General features: G+C 42.4%; 1 protein-coding gene across 5 annotated transcripts in view; it reads right to left on the bottom strand.

Annotated features, from left to right (window-relative positions):
* The window catches only part of SRPK2 (SRSF protein kinase 2), a 266705-nt gene extending 246943 nt beyond the window's left edge, over positions 1–19762 (bottom strand). For 3 of the 5 annotated variants that reach the window (XM_047753703.1, XM_047753707.1, XM_047753702.1), the window contains exons 1-2: positions 19625–19747; positions 19480–19534 (exon numbers count right to left, since the gene is read on the bottom strand). In XM_047753703.1, the coding sequence (XP_047609659.1) occupies positions 19480–19534; positions 19625–19640 (71 nt within the window). In that variant the 5' untranslated portion in view covers positions 19641–19747. Of the gene's footprint in view, positions 1–19479; positions 19535–19624 lie in introns of all 5 variants that reach the window. The other 2 variants (XM_047753704.1, XM_047753701.1) reach the window with 1 other exon arrangement.
* Between the last annotated feature and the right edge of the window lie 907 nt (positions 19763–20669).

Below are 20669 nucleotides of genomic sequence, written 5' to 3' on the forward strand. Positions count from 1 at the left end.
TCAACCCCTCCTTCATAAAACTGCCCATTAATTATCTTTCACCAGCATGTGATCATGCCATGCAGCTCCGAAGAATCTGCAATGGTTTCCACTGCTTACAGAGAAAGTCAGAATTCCCTCACATTACTATTACTCTGTAAGCAGAGAAAATAATTTTTCCACTCAAATCACCTGCTGCCTCCTGCTATATACTCCACAGCTACGCTGAGACATGTAAGACATCCCATTCCCCAACACTCCTGCCTGTCTTCCAGCTATTCCCTCAAAATGTCATGGCCTCTACGAAAATTCCTTTGTCTAGTCATCAGAATTAACTAACCCTTCCCTTATTTAACACAGCACAATGCCTGTACCTCTATCTTCTATTAAGTACTTCCATTTTCCATCACTGTTAGTTGTTTTCTTATGTCTCTTTGAATAGAGAGATAAGAAAAATAAATCCCTGGCTGCCACTAATTAACTCAGCAATCTTGAGTAAGTCGTTGTATTACCTAAAGTTCAATTTCATCAATAAGATGAAGGGGTTATATCAACTCATTGCTAAGAAACTCCAAAGTACCATAAGAATGAGTCTTATTTATCTCTTAAAAAGGTGTAAGCTTGGTCTTGGTAGTCACTTCTGAATCCCAGCTCAACAACCTACCTGATCTCAACAAGGGGCCTGTCACTTAACACTGCTGTGCCTCAGTTCCTCATCTATAAAATGAGAACAGGAGTTCACGCCGTGGCTCAGTGGAAACAAATCTGACTAGTATTCATGAGGACACAGGTTTGATCCCTGGCCTCATTCAGTGAGTTAAGGACCCAGCAACACCATGAGCTGTGGTATAGATCACAGACGAGGATCAGATCTGGTGTTGCTGTGGCTCTGGCACAGGCCAGCAGCCATAGCTCCATCCGATTTGACCCCTAGCCTGGGAATCTCCACATGCTGCGGGTGAGGCCCTAAAAAGACGAAAAAATATATATATATATAAAATGAAACATATGAAAACAATAATGGTGTTATCTCTTAGAATAATTTTTTTATAACAGCTTTAGTCAGGTATAATTCACCGATCATACAATTCACCCATTTAAAATATATGACTCCAACTATAATAAAATTTTTCAATTAAAATTTTTAAAAATCAGAAACTATTTAAAAATAAAAAAATTATACAACTCAATGACTTCTGGTATATTCCGAGAGTTGCACAACCAGCACCAACTTTAGAATCAATTTCAGAATATTTTCATCACCCCCAAAATTAACTCACAGCCATCAACAATCACTGCCCATTTCCCCCAGCCCCAAGCAACCACTACTCTGCTTTCCTTCTCCTTCTCTATGGATTTACCTATTCTAGGCATTTCACTATCAATGGAATAACACAGTATGTGGTCATTTATGACTGGCTTCTTATATTTAGCAAAATGTTTTCAAAGTAAATATATGTTGCAATATGTAACAGGACTTCATTCATTTTACTGCTCAATAATATTCCATTGTGAGGAGTTACCTCGTGGCTCAGTGGTTAACAAATCCAACTAGAAACCATGAGTATGCGGGTTCGATCCCTGGCCTTGCTCAGTGGGTTAAGGATCTGGCATTGCCGTGAGCTGTGGTGTAGGTTGCGGCTCGGTTCCCAAGTTGCTGCGGCTCTAGCATAGGCTAGCAGCTACAGCTCTGATTAGACCCCTAGCCTGGGAACCTCCATTTGCCAAGGGAGCGGCCCTAGGAAAAGCAAAAAGACCAATAATAATAATAATAATAATAATCCATTGTGGATGTACTACATTATGCTTATCCATTCATCAGCTGACAAGACATTGGGTTGTTTCCACCAGGCCATTATGAGTGATGCTGCTCTTTCAGTTTTATGTCATAGAAAATTCAATTCAACCCGGCTTAAGCCAAAAACTGAAAGTCTAGCAGGTAGCTCTTGCTTCAGACAAAGCCAAGCTTAACCATCATCAGGACTGGGTGTCTCTCACTTCTTGGCTAGGATGTGTTCTCTGCTCATTTTCAGGATCTGCTTGGTAACAAAACAGCTTCAATAATTTCATTTCACATCCTCTCACATTCATACCAATAGGAGAAAGCAAAAGCCGTGGGGTTAGCTCTGGGTAGGCTGTCTCACTGTAGCTGGTAAGTATAAAACTCTAAATGAAATGAATAGGCTATGTTCTATCTTTAGGAAATGGGGAAGGAACCCAAAGGATGTGAACCAAAACCAGATAAAAGATAATCTCCTACAAAAGTGACGCCTCTTTACAGTAGGATAAATGGATCGTGAACAGCTGAAAATTTTCAAAGCTCAATTTTTAAAAATAAGTAAATTTTTTAAAAATGAAAACCCAGGAGTTCCCATTGTGGCCCAGCAGAAATGAACCCAAATAGCATCCATGAGGATGTGGGTTCGATCCCTGGCCTAGCTCAGTGGGTTAAGGATCCAGCATTGTCATGAGCTGTGATGTAGGTTGCAGACGCAGCTCAGATCTGGCATTGCTGTAGCTGTGGTGTAAGCCAGCAGCTGCAGCTCTGATTCGACCCCTAGCCTGGGAACTTCCATATTGCCACAGGTGCAGCCCTAAAAAGCAAAAAAACAAAATAAAGTTGCTGTAAAAAGTAAACATAATAAATGCATATTAAGCATTTAAGAGAATGCTTAACATACATTTATTAAATATTTAATAAATGGCAGGTGCTATATTAGCTATTATTTATATCAGATGAACCATGCGAAATTTTATGGTATTCTGACATTTAAAGAAAAAAAGCCAATTTCATATAGCCCAATGTCACATATACTTGGTTTAAAATTAAGGCATGATCAGCCCATATCTGCTTTTCCCTAAGGAAGTGTAAGACTGCATCTGTATCAAACAGAAGGAATAAGTCTCATTTTTAAACTTTTCTAAACTTCAAGTTACAGAGTCAAGGATCTCTACTTTCAGAGGAATTTATCTGGTCTTGTAGAAAATATAAGAGGCAAAGTATGGGAAAGGGGAGTCTCTGAGACCAATAGTCTGCAAAGCATTTCCTGCCTAAACAACAATACACACTATGGTTCAGGCCTGAGAAACACCCTTAATCCATTATTAGCCAAAGTTCTCAACTCAGTCTATTAAGAATTATTTTCATTAGGAAAAAAAGAAATATTAAGAAACCACTGTGACTTCTTGATATAAATTAACAGGAAACTAGAACTCCTTTAGCAAAAAGCAATTTTTCAATCTTGCTCAAAATACATTTATCTCATTAAACAAAGGATACCAAATGTTTATTACCCTTTTGGACTCAGTTTAAACACTATTAAAAAAATAAAAAATAAATTTTAGGAGTTCCCTGATGGCCTAGGGGTTAAGGATTAGGCATTTTCACTGCTATGGCTCAGGTTTGATCCCTGGCCCAGGAACTTCTGCATGTTGTGGGCATGGCCAAATGAATAAATAAAAAATTTTTAATATATTTTAAAAGCTGTGGAATCTAAAAAAAGGACACAATGAACTTCTCTGCAGAACAGATACTGACTCACAGACTTTGAAAAATTTATGGTTTCCAAATGAGACAGGTTGGGGGGGTGGGGGGATGCACAAAGGGCTTGGGATGGAAACGCTGTAAAATGTGGTTGTGATGATTGTTGTACACCTACAAATGTAATAAAATTAAGTAAAAATAAATAAATAGGAGTTCCCATCATGGCACAGTGGTTAATGAATCCGACTAGTAACCATGAGGTTGTGGGTTCGATCCCTGGCCTTGCTCAGTGGGTTAAGGATCCAGCGTTGCCGTGAGCTGTGGTATAGGTCAAAGACGCAGCTTGGATCCCGTGTTGCTGTGGCTCTAGCACAGGCAGGCCTCTACAGCTCTGATTATACCCCTAGCCTGGAAGCCTCCATATGTTGTGGGAAGCAGCCCTAGAAAAGGCACAAAAACAAAAAAATAAAAAATAGAAGTAAATAAATAAATAAAAGCTACTACAAGAATGACTTTTGTCTTTTCTAGGGCTGCACGTGCGGCACACGGTGGTTCCCAGGCTAGGGGTCTAAGCCACAGCCACAGCCACGCCAGATCCAAGCCACATCTGCGACCTACACCCCAGCTCACGGCAACACAAGATCCTTAACCCACTGAGCAAGGCCAGGGATCGAACCCACAACCTCATGGTTCCCAGTCAAATTCGTTAACCACTGTGCCACGATGGGAACTCCCAAGAATGACCCATTTCTTTCATCGCATGTCTCAGTCTCCTCCCTGTTCCTTTAGAATATTCCGGTTTCAAATTATAGACTAAGATAGAGATGACCTGCTCTGAACAATGAATATCTCCTTCATGATTTTTAGATCTCGTGGTTCATAATTTCATTGCTCTAATTCACTATAAGGATCTACACTGACACAATATATCTCCTATCACTAACTTCTAGTAGTTATTATTGAGAAAAACAAAGATTTAAGGTGGCCAAAATAAATAAAAATATGTTCATGGGCAGATGCATAAGAAAATTTTATCTACTTCCATAGTTTCCCTTTTCCCTACTATAAAAAATCCTAAAATACAACTGAAACACCCTAAAATAACTAATACCTGCCATTTGAGTATTTATTATGTGCCACACAATCTTACTTAATCCCCATATTTCGTCTCTGAGAGATATTATTAGCTATTTTCAGATGAAAAAATTCAGACTTAAAACAATTAAATAACTCATCTAACACCACTGAGAAAAGTGATGCCTTCAAAACTTGAACCCTAGTCAGCTGCCTCTGACAGCAGTATCAGCCTTAGTGAAGAATATTCAAAGACTAACCAGACTTTGGGAAAATGGGAAACTATCACCTCTTCTCTGGTAAGTTGGGGAAGTAAGATAATCTATGCCCACACAAAGTAATGGGATTCAAACTTTAAGAGCAAAGCTAAAAAGCCCAGTATCCTCTAAAAGGTAAACATATCCTCAAGTGTCCATTAACTGGATCATAAAGACACTGCAGGTAGCAGGCATAAGTGGAGGTAAGGGGAAGAGGAGAACAGATCTGCTATTACTGTTAACCTACAGGGTTAACAGTAATATAAAGGATACACAAAGCAAAGCCTCAGCCTTGTAGCTGCTGAAAAACAAAACCAAGTTTTTAAACCTAAGATAGAAAATACAGCCATACCTTTTTCAAAACTGTCTGATTGCAGAAAAAAATTTTCTACATAAAGCAACTCCTGGAGTTCCCGTCATGGCTCAGTGGTTAATGAATCCGACTAGGAACCATGAGGTTGCAGGTTCGGTCCCTGCCCTTGCTCAGTGGGTCAACAATCCGGCGTTGCCGTGAGCTGTGGTGTAGGTCGCAGACGCAGCTCGGATCCGGCGTTGCTGTGGCTCTGGCGTAGGCTGGTGGCTACAGCTCCGATTAGACCCCTAGCCTGGGAATCTCCATATGCCAAGGGAGCGGCCCTAGAAAAGGCAAAAAGACCAAAAAAAAAAAAAAGCAGCAACTCCTATCATAGATGCACTTGATAAAACAGTCCAGGCCTATGCGACATGTTAAGAATTGTCTCAGTAGTTCCCTTTGTGGCATAGTGGAATTGAATCCAACTAGGAACCATGAAGACTGCATGTTCAATCCCTGGCCTCGCTCAGTGGTTAAGGATCCGGTGTTGCTGTGAGCTGTGGTGTAGGTCACAGACTTGGCTCAGATCTGGTGTTAGTTACTGTGGCTGTGGTGTAGGCCGGCAGCTGCAGCTCCGATTCGAACCCTAGCCTGGGAGCCTCCATATGCCACAGGTGCACCCCTAAAAAGCAAAAAAAAAAGTCTCCATTCAGAGAAAAAGAATATATTTTCTTTTTTTGATAATAAAGAGAAGAATTAAAAAATAAGGTTCTTACAATAATCTCTCTTTGGGGGCTTAAAAACTTTACCTTTTGTAGCAGTCTCAGAATGATTTGTCTCTCTGTAGACTAAATGGTAGTTTCAAAAACCACTGGATCAGAATCCAGGAGTCTAAACAAATACTCTAAACTGGCTCAAGGAATAAATAGGGACCTTAATCAAGTAACTGTTTCTTCAGTCCCTCTCATTGCTCCATCACCAAAAGTTCTCCACTGAAAGAGAAAAGGAGAAATAAAGGCCTGAATTAAAGCTCTGTTTCAGGGAGCTGCCTTGGGAAGGACCACAGTGGATGAGGGAAAGGCCAGATGGTTAGCACCAAGCCTTTACCAGCCAATTATCCCAGAATAGAGCCACTTTTTCCACTTTAAATACAACAGGGTTATAAGTTTTTGCACAGTGAAGGAAATCATTAAAAAAAAAAAAAAGACAACTCATGAAATGGGAGAAAATAGTTTCAAATGATGCAACTTTCTGAAAAGGGCTTAATCTCTAAAATATACAAACAGCTTATACAACCCAACACCAAAAAAGCCAACAACCCAATGGAAAAAATGGGCAAAAAACTTGAATAGACATTTCTCCAAAGAAGATATACAGATGGCCAACAAGCACATGAAAAAATGCTCAACATCCCTGATTACTAGAGAAATGCAAATCAAAACTATCATGAGATACTACCTCATACCAGTCAGAATGGCCATCATTAATAAGTCCACAAATAGCAAATGCTGGAGAGGGTGTGGAGAAAAGGGAACGCTCCTGCACTGTTGGTGGGAACGTAAGTTGGTACAGCCACTATGGAAAACAGTATGGAGGTATCTTAGAAAATTATACATAGAACTAACATGCGACTCAGCAATCCCACTCTTCGGCATATATCCAGACAAAACTTTCCTTGAAAAAGATACAGCAAGATACATACCGTATGTTCACTGCAGCACTATTCACAATAGCCAAGACATAGAAACAACCTACATGTCCATCGACAGATGAATGGATTAAGAAGATGTGGTATATATATACAATGGAATACTACTCGGCCATAAAAAATAATAAAATAATGCCATGTGCAGCAACATGGTTGGAACTAGAGACTCATACTAAGTGAAGTAAGTCACAAAGAGAAAGACAAATACCATATGATACCACTTATATCTGGAATCTTATATACGGCACAAATAAAGCTTTCCACAGAAAAGAAATGCATGGACTTCCGGGAGAACAGACCTGTGGTTCCCAAGGGGGAGGGGGAGGGAGTGGGATGGACTGCAAGTTTGGGGCTAACAGATGCAAACTACTGCATTTGGAATGGATAAGCAATGAGATCCTGCTGTATGGCACTGGGAACTATGTCTAGTCACTTGTGATGGAGCATGATGGATGATAATATGAGAAAAAGAATGCAGATATGTATGTGTGACTGGGTCATTTGCTGTACAGCAGAAAATTGGCAGAACACTGTAAACCAACTATAAGAGAAAAAAATAAAAATCATTTAAAATATAAAAAAAGAAAGAAGAAATACTATCCCCTGAAATACAAAGGGCATTGGTGATGGACTAAATTAATGAATCTAATGAACTTTTCTCAAAAACCATTCTCCTTAAGCTTCCCTGTCCCATTTATTTATCCTCTTTAAACTTATATTTAGCTTCCTTTCTCTTATTTTGCCCAATAGGCATTTTCTAAGTTTCCCAACCTTCTCCTCTCCATCTGCTTCCCTTCGGAAAGCTGATCTTGCTGTCTTAACTGTCCTCAAAGATGTACTTTAAGTCTCAGCCTCCCACCTGCACACCAGTTCCCAATAATGTACCTCCTTGAGGCTGTCACTTTAAATTCAGGGTGCCTAAAACAAAATATCTTTCCCATCTCCAAACACTTCTCCCAATTTTCTTAGTCTTCACTAAGTGTAATGTTTTCAGTAAAACTTTGTCTTTTTTCTTTTTATGGCCACACCTGTCAAATCTGAGCTGCAGCTGATGTCTACGCCACAGCAACAGCAGATCTGTACTTGTGCCACATTTGGGACCTACGCCTAAGCTTGCAACAATGCTGGATCCTGAATCCACTGAGCAAGGCCAGGGGTCAAACCCGCATTCTTACAGAAATAGTGGGTCCTTAACTGGATGAACCACAACAGGAACTTCTAATTACCTTTTTTTTCTAATTGTTTTCCTTTCTGTGTCCCATAATTAGCTACTTCTAGCCCTACTGACTCCCCTTTGAAAGCACTTTCCAAAACTGGGAGTCTTAAAAAAGTTTACTGTCTTTGATTCCATATTTCCGTTTCTAAGACTTGACGTAATCAAAGAAAATCTGAAATGCAGACAGATATTCACTGAAATAATATAATGTCTGAAACAGTAAACATTTTTCCAGCAATAAAGAAATACTGGAGTTCCCCATGCAGCTCTGCAGTAACGAACCCAACTAGCATCCATGAGGACACAAATTCAATCCCCGGCCCTGCTTAGTGGGTTAAAGATCCAGCATTGCCGTGAGCTACAGCGTAGGTCACAGACACAGCTCAGATCCCATGTTGCTGTGGCTATGGTGTAGGCCGGGAGCCACAGCCCTGATTCAACCCCTAGCCTGGGAACTTTCATACAGCGCTGATACAGCCCTTAAAAAAAAAAAAGTAAGAAGGAAATATTTAAACAAATTAAGCAGTTAAGTAAATTAGAATATTATTCAGTTAAAATTGGTTATGAAAAGTGTGTAAGGATATTAAAGATGTTTACAACAAAATGTTAAATATGGAAAGCAGGACACAATATCATTCATATATGAGATGATTAAGTGACAAAAACCACAGAGATGAAAAAAAAAAACTAGAAGAAAAAAAACAAAAATACAAACAAGGTCCCATCTATATCTTGCTGATTGGTAACAATTTCAGTCATTTTTGTTTTCTTCTTAATATATTTCTATAGTTTCCAGATATGATACACAGTATTTTTAAAATCAGAAAAAAGTAATCTTTTAAATGTGTTTCCAATTCAAGATTTGTCAAGTTTCCCTAAATTAATCCACAAAGTCAATATTATCTTACATCAAACAGCAAAAATAAACTAGAGAAAGAACTTAGAAATATAATCTTAAAAATAAATATGCAAGAATAGCCCAAAAATTCTGGGAAAAAAAAATTGTGACAAGCTACATACAGGCGATACGGGAGTCCCCTTCCCCTACCAAAACCTAAAATGTATTCGGAATTACAATAATTAAAACAACAGGGAACTAAAGTGGTAACAGAGAAGTCAAAATCTCAACACTCAAGTACATGGAGAAATGCAATAGAGTTGAGAAGACTGAACAAACCATTTAGAAAAAAATCAGAGAGCGATAACCAAGGCCTAATAGCCATAGCCACCTTTTACTGAGCACCTACTATGGATACACAACCTTGGGGCTGGATATTTCTCCATTTGACTTTTTTGGATTTTTCAAAGACGATGAATGTGGTTATGATGCCAATTATCATGTGCTATATGATTCCAGCTATTTGGATTCCAGCAATCCAGTCTACATGCAGCCTACAGCCTTCCTCTTCTCAGAGGGAAGAAGACAATCTCCATCTATCAAAAGCAAATGGGGGAGTTCCAGTCGTGCTGCAGTGGTTAACGAATCCGACTAGGAACCATGAGGTTGCGGGTTCGATCCCTGCCCTTGCTCAGTGGGTTAATGATCCAGCGTTGCCGTGAGCTGTGGTGTAGGTTGCAGATGCGGCTCGGATCCCGCGTTGCTGTGGCTCTGGCGTAGGCCGGTGGCTACAGCTCTGATTGGACCCCTAGCCTGGGAATCTCCATATGCCGCAAGAGCGGCCCAAGAAATAGCAAAAAGACCAAAAAAAAAAAAAAAAAAGCAAATGGGTGCTCTCATCCCATCCCTCCCTCTCAACTCAGGGCTTTTGCTTCAAACACCCCTTCTTGCCACCTCTCCTTTTCTTCTAGCTCCTTGCTACTCAATTACATTTTGCAAAGGGAAAAAGAAAAAAAAAAAAAAAACCACTTCTCAAGAACCATGCCCTCTCTCCTTCTCTCCTTTACACAGAGAAAGCTTATTTAGGGAGTTCCCATTGGGCTCAGAGGGTTACAAACCTGACGAGTATCCATGAGGACATAGGTTCAATCCTTGGCCTCACTCAGTGGGTTAAGGATCTGGCATTGCCATGAGTTGTGGTATAGGTCACAGACACAGCTTTGATCCCTAATTGCTGTGGCTGTGGAGTAGGCTGGCAGCTCCAATTCAACCCCTAGCCTGTCAACTTCCAAATGCTGCAGGAAAGAAAAAAAGAAAAAAAGAAAAAAAAAAGGAGGAGAGGAGAAGCAGCAAGCTTATTCTACTATGTCTTTAAAAAAAAAAGACTACACTCTCATCCCATTCACTCATAGGGCTACAGGCTTTCTGTGTCTAAAAGCAATATGCTGAGACTCCTCCAAATGTAGTCGCTAATGATTTCCTAACTGCCAAGTCAAAGGCCAAGATTAGCATTCATTTCACTTGAATTTTTTTTTTTTTTTTTTTTTTGCAGAATGACCATTCCCTTCTAGAAATGCTTTATTTCCTTGGTTTCTGTGAATCAGCTTTCTCCTCATTCTCCCATCTCTCTGGCTCTTCCTTTATTCTACCTGTGGCTTTCCTCTCTTTACATTCAACACCTTCAGCCAAGAGCCACCAACTATGCCCAACATTTGCATCTCCTAAGCAGAGCTTTTCTCAGAGTGCTCCAGTGACAAACACTGACCAGAGTCTCTAACGGGAAGTTAACCAGACACTAACTGTCTAAGGAAAGCTATCATTAGCTTTTCCCAAAGTTGCTCTGCATTCTCTGGCAACACCATCCACAAATTTCGCTAATTCAGAAACCTGGGATTCATCCTAGACTCCTCCCCTCTCCTCCCACATAAAATGGACACTAAATCCAGTGACTTCTCTGTTGATACCCACCAATCTCCTAAAGTCTCCTGCAACAGCCTCCTAATGGCCTCTAAGCCATTCTCTACACAATAGCTAGAGTAGCCTTTCTAAACATCTCAATCTGTACCCACAGCAATGAGCCCACTAAATGCTCACCACCCCCTGCACTCCAGCCATACCTTCCTGCTTGACATTCCAGAAATACAAGCATCCACTTACACCTCCACATATTTACACCAATTACAGTGCTGCTTCTGCTTGGGAGGCCCTCACCCTCCTGCCTCCTATTAACTTGGCAAGTTATTACTGACTCTTCAAGATACAGTTTAACACAACTCTGAATCTACTAAAAACTACTGAACTGTACACTTTAAGGAGATTAATTGTATGGTATGTAAATTATATCCCAATAAAACTCACAATTTTCTTAAAGAAAAGATTTACTATCCAATTTTTTAAATGGGCAAAAGACCAAACAGGCATTTCATAAAATAGGAAATTCAAATGACCAACAAACATAGGAAAAGATGTCCAACACCATCACTCAGAAAAATGCAAATTAAAACCACAATTGGGCATTGATACACAGCTAGAATAGCTAAAATTAAAAAGAATGACATTGTCAAGTGTGGAAAAGATGTGCAGCAACCTAAACTCCATATATTGCTGGTGAGCAAAAATGACGGTTGAATAAACAAGTGTATAGAACAAAGCAAGAAGGCAAAAACAAGTGATTACCTTCCATGCAAGGGATTCCAAAGTCATGGGCTTGTGAGCTTGAGTTTATACTACAGGGCAGGGTTGAGGCTTACCTAACAAATATAAATGACAGCATTCCTAAATTGTCTCACCTGTGATTTACTGACCCAATGCCACCAATCCCATGTCTATCATTTTCTGCAGCAATCAGGATTCACACATACTATAAGAAAATAGATAAGCAATTACCTACTGGATCCACCTGCCAATAGAAAATCAAGAGACCAAAGAACACAGAATCCCGTTACCAACAGTGTACATACAGATCACTGATTTTATGAAGAGCGAAAAAGAGAGAAAGACAGACAAGGTACCAAGAGACCAAGTTGCTGACTTGCTAGAAAGTCAAAATACAAACAAAAGTCCTCCAGCAATCACACTCTGGGGTATTTAATCTACAGAAATGGAAACATTTACAAAAAAAAAAAAAAAAAAACACCCTGTACAGGAATATTCAGCAGCATTATTTATAAGAATCAAAAACTAGAACCTCTCTAAATGTCCTTCATCAGATGACTGGATAATAGATAATGAAACTGTGGTACATTCAGACTGTAAAATACTACTCAGCAGTAAAAAAGTTACTGATAGACCCAACAACATGGATGAGCTTCAAGTGCATTATGCTGCCTAAATAAGACTAATCTCACAAGGTTACATATTATATAACCGCACTTATACAACTTCCTCAAAGTGACAAAATTACAGTGATAGATAACAGACCTGTGCTTAACAGGGATCAGGGCTAAAGGTAAGGCATGATCCTTAAAAGGTGTAACAAGAGGGAGTTTGTGATGAAGAAAAAGTTCTACAACCTAATCATGGTGATGAGATAAAAGTGATAACACCTGATAGAACTGCACACATATACACATACAACTTATAAAATTAGTAAAATTTTACTTGAGTTAAATAGCATCATGTAAAAACTAGTAACATTTTACTTGAGTTAACAGCATCATGCCAAAGTCAATTTCCTAGTTTTGACAACGTTCTAAGGTTGTGTAAGATATCACCATGGAGGGGAGCTGGATAAAGGGTACACAAGGAACTCTGTAGTATCTCTGCAACTTCTTCTGAGTCCTATTATTTCAAAACAAAAATTTTTAATTTAAAAAAAAGGAATTAAGGAATTCCTTTGTGGCACAACAGGTTAAGAATCCAGCACTGTCACTACAGTGGCCTGGGTTGCTGCTGTGGTACAGGTTTAATCCCTGGCCCAGGAACTTCCACATTCCACAGGTGGAGGCAAATAAATAAATAAATAAAAAGAAAGGAGTCAAAAAAGTAATTTATAAATCCCACTCTTTGGTATATAGCCAGACTTTTTTTTTTTTTTTTTTTTTTGCTTTTCAGAGCTGCACTTGAGGCATATGGAAATTCCCAGGCTAGGGGTCAAATTGGAGCTACAGCTGCTGGCCTAAGCCACAGCCATAGCAACTCCTGGTCCAAGCCAAGTCTGCAGCCTACACCACAGCTCACAACAATGCCAAACTGAGTGAGGCCAGGGATCAAACCCACATCCTCATGGATACTAGTCAGGTCCATTACCCTTGAGCCAAAACAGAACTCCCAAAACTATAATTTAAAAAGATACATGCACCCCTGTGTTCATGGCAGCACTATACACAAAAGCCAAAACACGGAAACAACCTAAATGTCCATTAAAAGAGAAATGTCAAGATATGATGCATATATACAACAGAATACTACTCAGCTATGAAAAAGAACAAGGGAGTTCCCTTCATGACGCAGCAAAAACGAATCTGACTAGAATCCATGAGGTTTCGGATTCAATCCCTGGCCTCGCTCAGTGGGTCAGGGATCCGGCATCGCCGTGAGCTATGGTATAGGCTGTAGACGAGGCTCAGATCCCACGTTGCTGTGGCTGTGGCAAAGGCCAATGGCTATAGCTCCGATTCAACAACCCCTAGCCTGAGAACTTCCATATGCCGCAGGTGTGGTTCTAAAAAGAAAGAAAGAAAAAAAAAGGAAAAAAGAATGAAATAATGGCATTTGCAGCAACATGGATGGACCTAGAGATTATCATACTAAGTAAAATAAGTCAGAAAGAGAAAGACAACTACCTCATGATTCACTTGTATGTGGAATCTAAAATATGGCACAGGAGTTCCTGTCATGGTGCAGTGGAAACAAATCCCACTAGGAACCATGAGGTTACGGGTTCAATCCCTGGCCTCACTCAGTGGGTTAAGGATCTGGCGTTGCTGTGAGCTGTGTGTAAGTCACAGATGCGGCTCAGATCTGATGTTGCTGTGGCTGTGGTGTAGGCTGGCAGCTGTAGCTCTGTTTCGATCCCTAGCCTGGGAACCTCCATATGCTGCAGGTGTGGCCCTAAAAAGCAAAAACAATGACAAAACACAATAAAATATGGCACAAATGAACCTATCTACAAAACAGAAACAGACTCACAGACATAGAGAATAGACTTGTGGTTGCCAAGGGGGAGGTGGGGAGGACTGGGAGTTTGGGGTTAGTAGATGCAAACTATTACATTCATTTATTTATTCAGCTTTTTAGGGCTGAACCCACAGCATATGGAAGTTCCCAGCCTAGGGGTCTAACCAGATTTGCAGCTGCCGGCCTATACCACAGCCACAGAAACGCCAGATCCAACCCACATCTATGATCTACACCACAGCTGACAGCAATGCCAGATGTTTTAACCCACTGAGTAAGGCCAGGGATCAAACTCACATCCTCATGGATACCAGTCAGGCTCATCACTAATGAGCCACAAGTGCAACTTCCACAATCTATTACGTTTATTATGGATAAACAATAACGTCTTACTGTATAGCACAGGGAACTATACCCAATCTCCTAGGATAGATCATGACGGAAAATAATTATTTTTTTAAAAAGAATATATATATACATATATATGTATTACTGCATTACTCTGCTCTACAGCAGAAACTGACACAACATTGTAAATTAACTACAAATTTTTTTTTTTTGGTCTTTTTGCCTTTTCTTGAGCCGCTCCCGCAACACATGGAGGTTCTCAGGCTAGGGGTCGAATCTGAGCTGTAGCCACCGGCCTATGCCACAGCCACAGCAACGCGGGATCCAAGCCACGTCTGTGACCCACACCACAGCTCACGGCAACGCCGGATCCTTAACCCACTGAGCAAGGCCAGGGATTGAACCCGAAACCTCACGGTTCCTAGTTGGGTTCGTTAACCACTGTGCCACGATGGGAACTCCTAAATTAACTACAATTTTTAAAAGGTAGTATCAAATAAAGATACACTTAAATTTTAAAAAAGATGTATTTCTACTTCTAGCAATAGTGAACATAAGATATTTTGAAAAACAAAGAAATGTGTACTACATAACACATAGGAATGTTAGAAAAAATAAATAAATAAAAATAAAAATAAATGTAACCTAAAGCCGAAAAGTATAAAAAAACCCCAAATGTTCATCAGTGGATGATTAGATAACTGAAATGTAGTGTATCAACACAGTAAGAAGTTACTTGGCAATATAAAGGAATGAAGTACCAATACATACTACAAAATGGATGAACCTTGAAAATATTACGCTAAGTGAAAAAAAAAAATCAGACAAGAGACCATATATTGTTACAATTAAATTTATATAAAATACCCAGAATAGGCAAGTTTAAACAGAAAGAAAATAAATTGATTGCTGGGGACAGGGAAGAATGGGGAGTGACTGCTCAACAAATATGGGGCTTCTGGAATTAGACAATAGTTGCACAACTTTGTGAATATACTAAAAAAAACAGCAAATTATACACTTTAAAAAATAAGTGTTTGGAGTTCCCTGGTGGCTCAGCGGGTTGAGGATCTGGTATTGTCACTACTGTGGCCCTGGTTACTGCTGTGGCAGGGGTTCAATCCCTGGCCTAGGAACTTCCACATGCCAATGGTGACTCAAACAAAAAATAAAATAAAATAAAATTTAATGCAATTTAAAAATACATACATAAATTTTTAAAAATAAATTTTACAGTATGTGAATTACCTCTCAATAAAAGTTAGAGAAAATCAATAAATAAAAATCTTTTTAAATTTTTGTATATATCCACATGCTCCAAAGCAAAAATCTATCCCAAGCCATGTGATTTAGCTAATTTTTAAGATTCATGTTTGAAATGACACTGTAGTCCCTCCTTGCTGCCTTTTACTCACAAAGCAGCATAATTGATAATTAGCAAATTAAACTCACTAGAACAATCTGACATGTAATAATCTCAGTTAAACAGAGAAACCTTAATCTAATCTCTGACAACTACAAATTCTAGTGTTCTAAAAAAGCAGTCTATAAGAACTGGCTCAGTACATAAAAGCTCACAGAACTGAAGTGAATTAAAATGAAGTGCCACTTGCATACACAAGTAGATAATGACAAAAGTATATCCTATTACATCAAGCCAGGCTCATGTAGTCATATAATTCAAGTTTGTCACTCATGATATTAATATAGTTTAAAATTAGATCTATTACTCCCTTTCCTCCTCTGGAGAATTAATCAAAAAGCAAAAACACTGAGCATCAGGAGACCTGAATTCTGGTCCAAACTAAGCTAATGATGTGACCTTATCCTCTGTCAGGCCAGTCTATAAAATGAGGAATACCTCTGAGGCTACCAGTATCCTAAAGTCCCTACATGACCACTTCTCACTAGTGGCACTCCATGCGTCCACACCAAGTCACCATGGAAGGCCAGCTCCATAAGCCAGGAAAGCCAGTGTCTACTCCTCCCTTGGTCCACACCTCCCTCCACCCCCAACCAGTAGTCTTTTTAAAACAGGAATCAGATCCTGTCACTCTAATCCCTCTGCCCCCAATAGTTTACAAGGGCAGGCCCTATTCATTCTGACTCCTCTCCCCTCACCATCCTCTTGGGCAGCACTCTAGCCACCATAACCTTTGGGTTTCCCCAACATTCCTAACCCATTTGCCACACTTCCAACTCATCTTCTTATTCTAACTTCTGTTCAAATATCACCTCCTGAGAGAGATGAGTGTGGATTCTGGTCCCAGCCTAACTAGATTCAACGTAACAGCTGGACATGTTAATTACTCAGGCTGTGCCCATTTCATTTGTAAAGTGGTTAGAACAACAATGCCTACCTCAGAGAATTGTCACAAGGGACAAATGCATGAAAAGCAAGCAGCAAATTGACTAGCAGTTTTCAAATATCACTTACCACTATACTTATGGTTCTCATCTTCATTTTCTCCCTTTTGCTTTAGGGTTCCCCAAACCCCCATAAAATGTAAGCTTTATTAGAAGTTTGCTTGTCTTGTTCAAAACTCTACTACTCTTTCCTAGGAAGAGCATGCAAATACTTGTTGAATATGTAAATTAATCAAACACATCAAACACCCCTTTAAAAAAACACGTCTTCGAGTTCTCACGTCTTCGAGTTCTCACTGTGGCTCAGCAGGTTAGGAACCCAACATGGTGTCTGTGAGGATGCAGGTTTGATCCCTGGCCTTGCTCAGTGGATTGAGGATCTGGCATTGCCACAAGCTGTAGCATAGGCCTCGGCTCCAGCTCCAATTCAACCCCTAGCCTTGGAACTTCTATATGCTGCAGGTGCAGCCGTAAAAAGAAAAAAAGAAAAAGAAAAATGACACTGCCTCAATCAAACACTTTATGTTAACACAGCTATCTAGTCCTTACAGACTGGCCAGTTCATTTAGTCACTGGCTGAGGCGTCGTCCCTCAAATCTAGTCACATGATTACAATAGATAAGGGAAAACAACAACAAATTAGCCTGTGAGAGTAAAAGTTGAATATTGTGGATATGCACTTTTTTTTTTTGCTTTTTAGGGCTCCACCTGTGACATATGGAAGTTCCCAAGCTAGGGCCACAGCAATGCTGGTTCTAAGCCACATCTGTGACCTACACTGCAGCTTGAAGCAACACTGGATCCTTAGCCCACTGAGCAAGGCATGGAACATGCATCCTCATGGATATTAGCTGGGTTAACTACTGCTGAGCCATGAATGGGAACTCCCTATATGCTAATTCTTTTTTTTTTTGTCTTTTGTCTTTTTTGTTGTTGTTGTTGTTGCTATTTCTTGGGCCACTCCCGCGGCATATGGAGGTTCCCAGGTTAGGGGTCAAATTGGAGCTGTAGTTGCTGGGCTACGCCACAGCAACTGCAGAATACGAGCCTGTCTGTGACCTACACCACAGCTCACCGTAAGGCAGAATCCCCAACCCACTGACTGAACCTGCATTCTCATGGATACTAGCCGGATTCATTTCCGCTGCGCCACAAGGGTAACTCCCAGCATGTCTTTTTCAACTTCTATTAACTTTTCTGGAAAAAAAAAAAGGGGGCTATGCAGGAATAAACTCTTTGAGTTGAAAGTTGTGCTCCAAACCCAACACTCAGGATCCTAAACATTACAGTTCTTACTTATGGGCTTTCCGTCGTTCACCAAAAGAAATGCCTAATGTAAGGTTCTGATTGAGAGCATTAATTTTTAAAGCATCTAAAACTATCAAATATCCATTGCTATTTAACGTTTCGAGAATGTAATACCCAATTTTTACCCACCAGTTCCTTAAGTCCTTAATAAGTACTTTTTCCTCGCTCTAGTAGGTTTTTCTTTTTTTTTAAAGGCATTATGATGTTGCTACCGACATTTTGTGAAATGCTGAACATACTTTCAAGTTATATTCCGGTTTGAATGAACAAAAATCCTATCACGATACATTAATAGTAAAGACTTAGGCAGTTTTCATAGACGCCACCAATGGGTGTGAAATTCGCTAAGCAGAAATCAAGGCTAATAGGAAGGGGAAAAGCCTAGGAAGGCTGCAGGTTCGTCCCCTAAAGAAAACAAACAAGAAATATTTCGTGATTTTATTTAAAGATGATGATGGGCTATCCCTATAGTAGCAAATTTAACACAGGGTATTTCTTGCTCAAATGGAAGAGGGAAGCCACAAATCTGGGAGGAGTAAAGATGCTGAACGCTGATAGATTCTTCAAAACCAGGAAAGGGAGAGACACGGCGGAGCTCCGCGGTCCCGAAGCAGCTCTCCAGGAAAGACTTCCCGAGCGCCGGGCGCTCCCACTCCGGTCCGCGGCCAGGCTGGGGGTGGCTGGCGGCTGGCACGTTTTAAATATCACCACCCCGTTCGTCGCCTCCCAGCACAATGAGGGGCTGGGCAGCCGCGCCGAGGACCGCCCGCGCACACGCCCACCGGTCCCGCGCAGCCGGAGACCCGGGCGCAGCCGCCGCGCAGTGAAGGCACGCTCGGCCCGGGCAGAAAGTTTCGGAAAAAAACCCAAGCGCCGAAACGCACAGGTCTCGGAGCTGAACTCGAGCCAGGAACACGCCCGAGGCAAACCACTTGACAACCAGCTCGGGTTTTCAGCTGAAAGGCCGAAAGGTGGGGGCCGGGGAGGAAGAGGAGGAGACACCCAACACACACACACTCTTTCTCACACTCCGTTCCTCTTCCTCTAGGGCCCAGGTGGCCAGGTGGCCAGGTGGGAGCAACGCCGCAGCCTCACGCCAGCACTCGGCGCGGCGGGGCCGGGCCCGGCCTGCAGACGCCACCGCCCCTCCCAAGAAGGCCCGCGACCCCCGGGACAGCTCGGCGAGCCGGGGACGTTGCGCACGCCCGGCGCCTCCTCGTCCGTCAGCCCCCTGTGCCTTGGGACCCACGGGGCCGAGGGTCCGGGATGCTCAGCGGGCTGGCCTCGGGCCAGCGCGCCCCTCCCCCGCCCGTCAGCCCCTCCCCCCGGGCAGCCCGCGGGGCGCGCTGGAGGCGAGCGCCGGCGTCCCGGGGGATCAGCCCGCCCGCTCGCCCGCCCCGGGGACCCGAGCAACTTTCCCCTGCGCGGCCGCGGGCTACCCCCGACCGGGCAGGGGCGGGGGTCCGGAGACTAGCGCAGCGAGGACTCACTTTTTCGAATGTTTCTCTCTTTTCGGCCTCCGCTTTCGGGCCTGAATGGCCAGCACTGAGGAAAGAGAAGACACACATTAACGGTCGGGCAGACCGGCCTCAGGGGCCGCGTGGCAGGGAAGGGAGGACGCCACGGGCCACTCACCTTTCCGGGAGCTCATCGCGACGCAGCGGAAGCGGGGAGGGGGGCTTCGCGGCGGCAGCGGCGTCGGCGACGCGGGAGCCGAGCCGGGATGCAGCCACCACTCGTTCTGCCGGCCAGGAGGAGGCGGGGACCGCGCCTGCGCCGCCGCCGCAGCTGCCGCTCCAGCTGGGGGCCCAGCAAGACCCGCCCCCAGCCGGCCCCGCCCCCGCCCCGCCCCCACCCACCCGGTGGGGTCCAGACCCAACGCGCTGTCCCTCCCGCGCCACCCGTACCCACCTGCACCCACCCGCCTGACTCACCTGGGCGAAAATGACCCCCCCCCCCCCCCCCGTCCACCGCTGCTCCCGCCCCCGCCGCCGTCTGGGCCTTCGGCTCCTGAGCCCCAGCGTTTGGCCCAGGCCTCCTTCCTCTCCCCGGCATAGGGCCACGAGCCATAGCCCCTCTACCCACCCCTGCCCGTCGCGCCGCCCGCCTCTCCATGCGCCTTTCCTGGGCCAGCGCCTCCATGGGTCTCACACCACCTCTCCTCGCGCGGCCTCTTTTCCCCCTTTGCTCCTCTACATCCTTGCATCCCCATGAGCGCTGCTCCCTCCTCTCCGGCGAGTGTGTAAAGGGCACAGGACCAAGAGCTGGGAAACCTGGGTCCTTCAATAGCTGTGTGACCTTGGAAAAGTCATCTTATTTCTCACCTTTACCCCAGAGGATTGCTCGAGTGTGATGAAGGAAACGATGCAAATAGCATGGAAGGTTGAATTAAGTGTTTGCACACGAATCAAAGCCCAGCTCTGTAAATACCATAGGTAACAGTTTAATTCAACAACCCACCAAAGGAGTTCTTTCTCCATCTTACGAAGAGGAAACAGTCCTGAAGAGGTTTACCCAACGATTCAAATTTAGGCCTAGCTGACTCCAAACTCACGCATCATGTTTCCTAATCAAGATGACTGTGAGAAAAATAACTGCAGGGGTCCCTTGTTCATTTAAATAATTATATTTCTGAAAGATATTTATCCTGACCATTTAGTCCCTTAACTGCGTTTTTTTG

Source organism: Phacochoerus africanus, chromosome 11, assembly GCF_016906955.1.
Source record: "Phacochoerus africanus isolate WHEZ1 chromosome 11, ROS_Pafr_v1, whole genome shotgun sequence".
Classification (NCBI taxonomy): domain Eukaryota; kingdom Metazoa; phylum Chordata; class Mammalia; order Artiodactyla; family Suidae; genus Phacochoerus; species Phacochoerus africanus.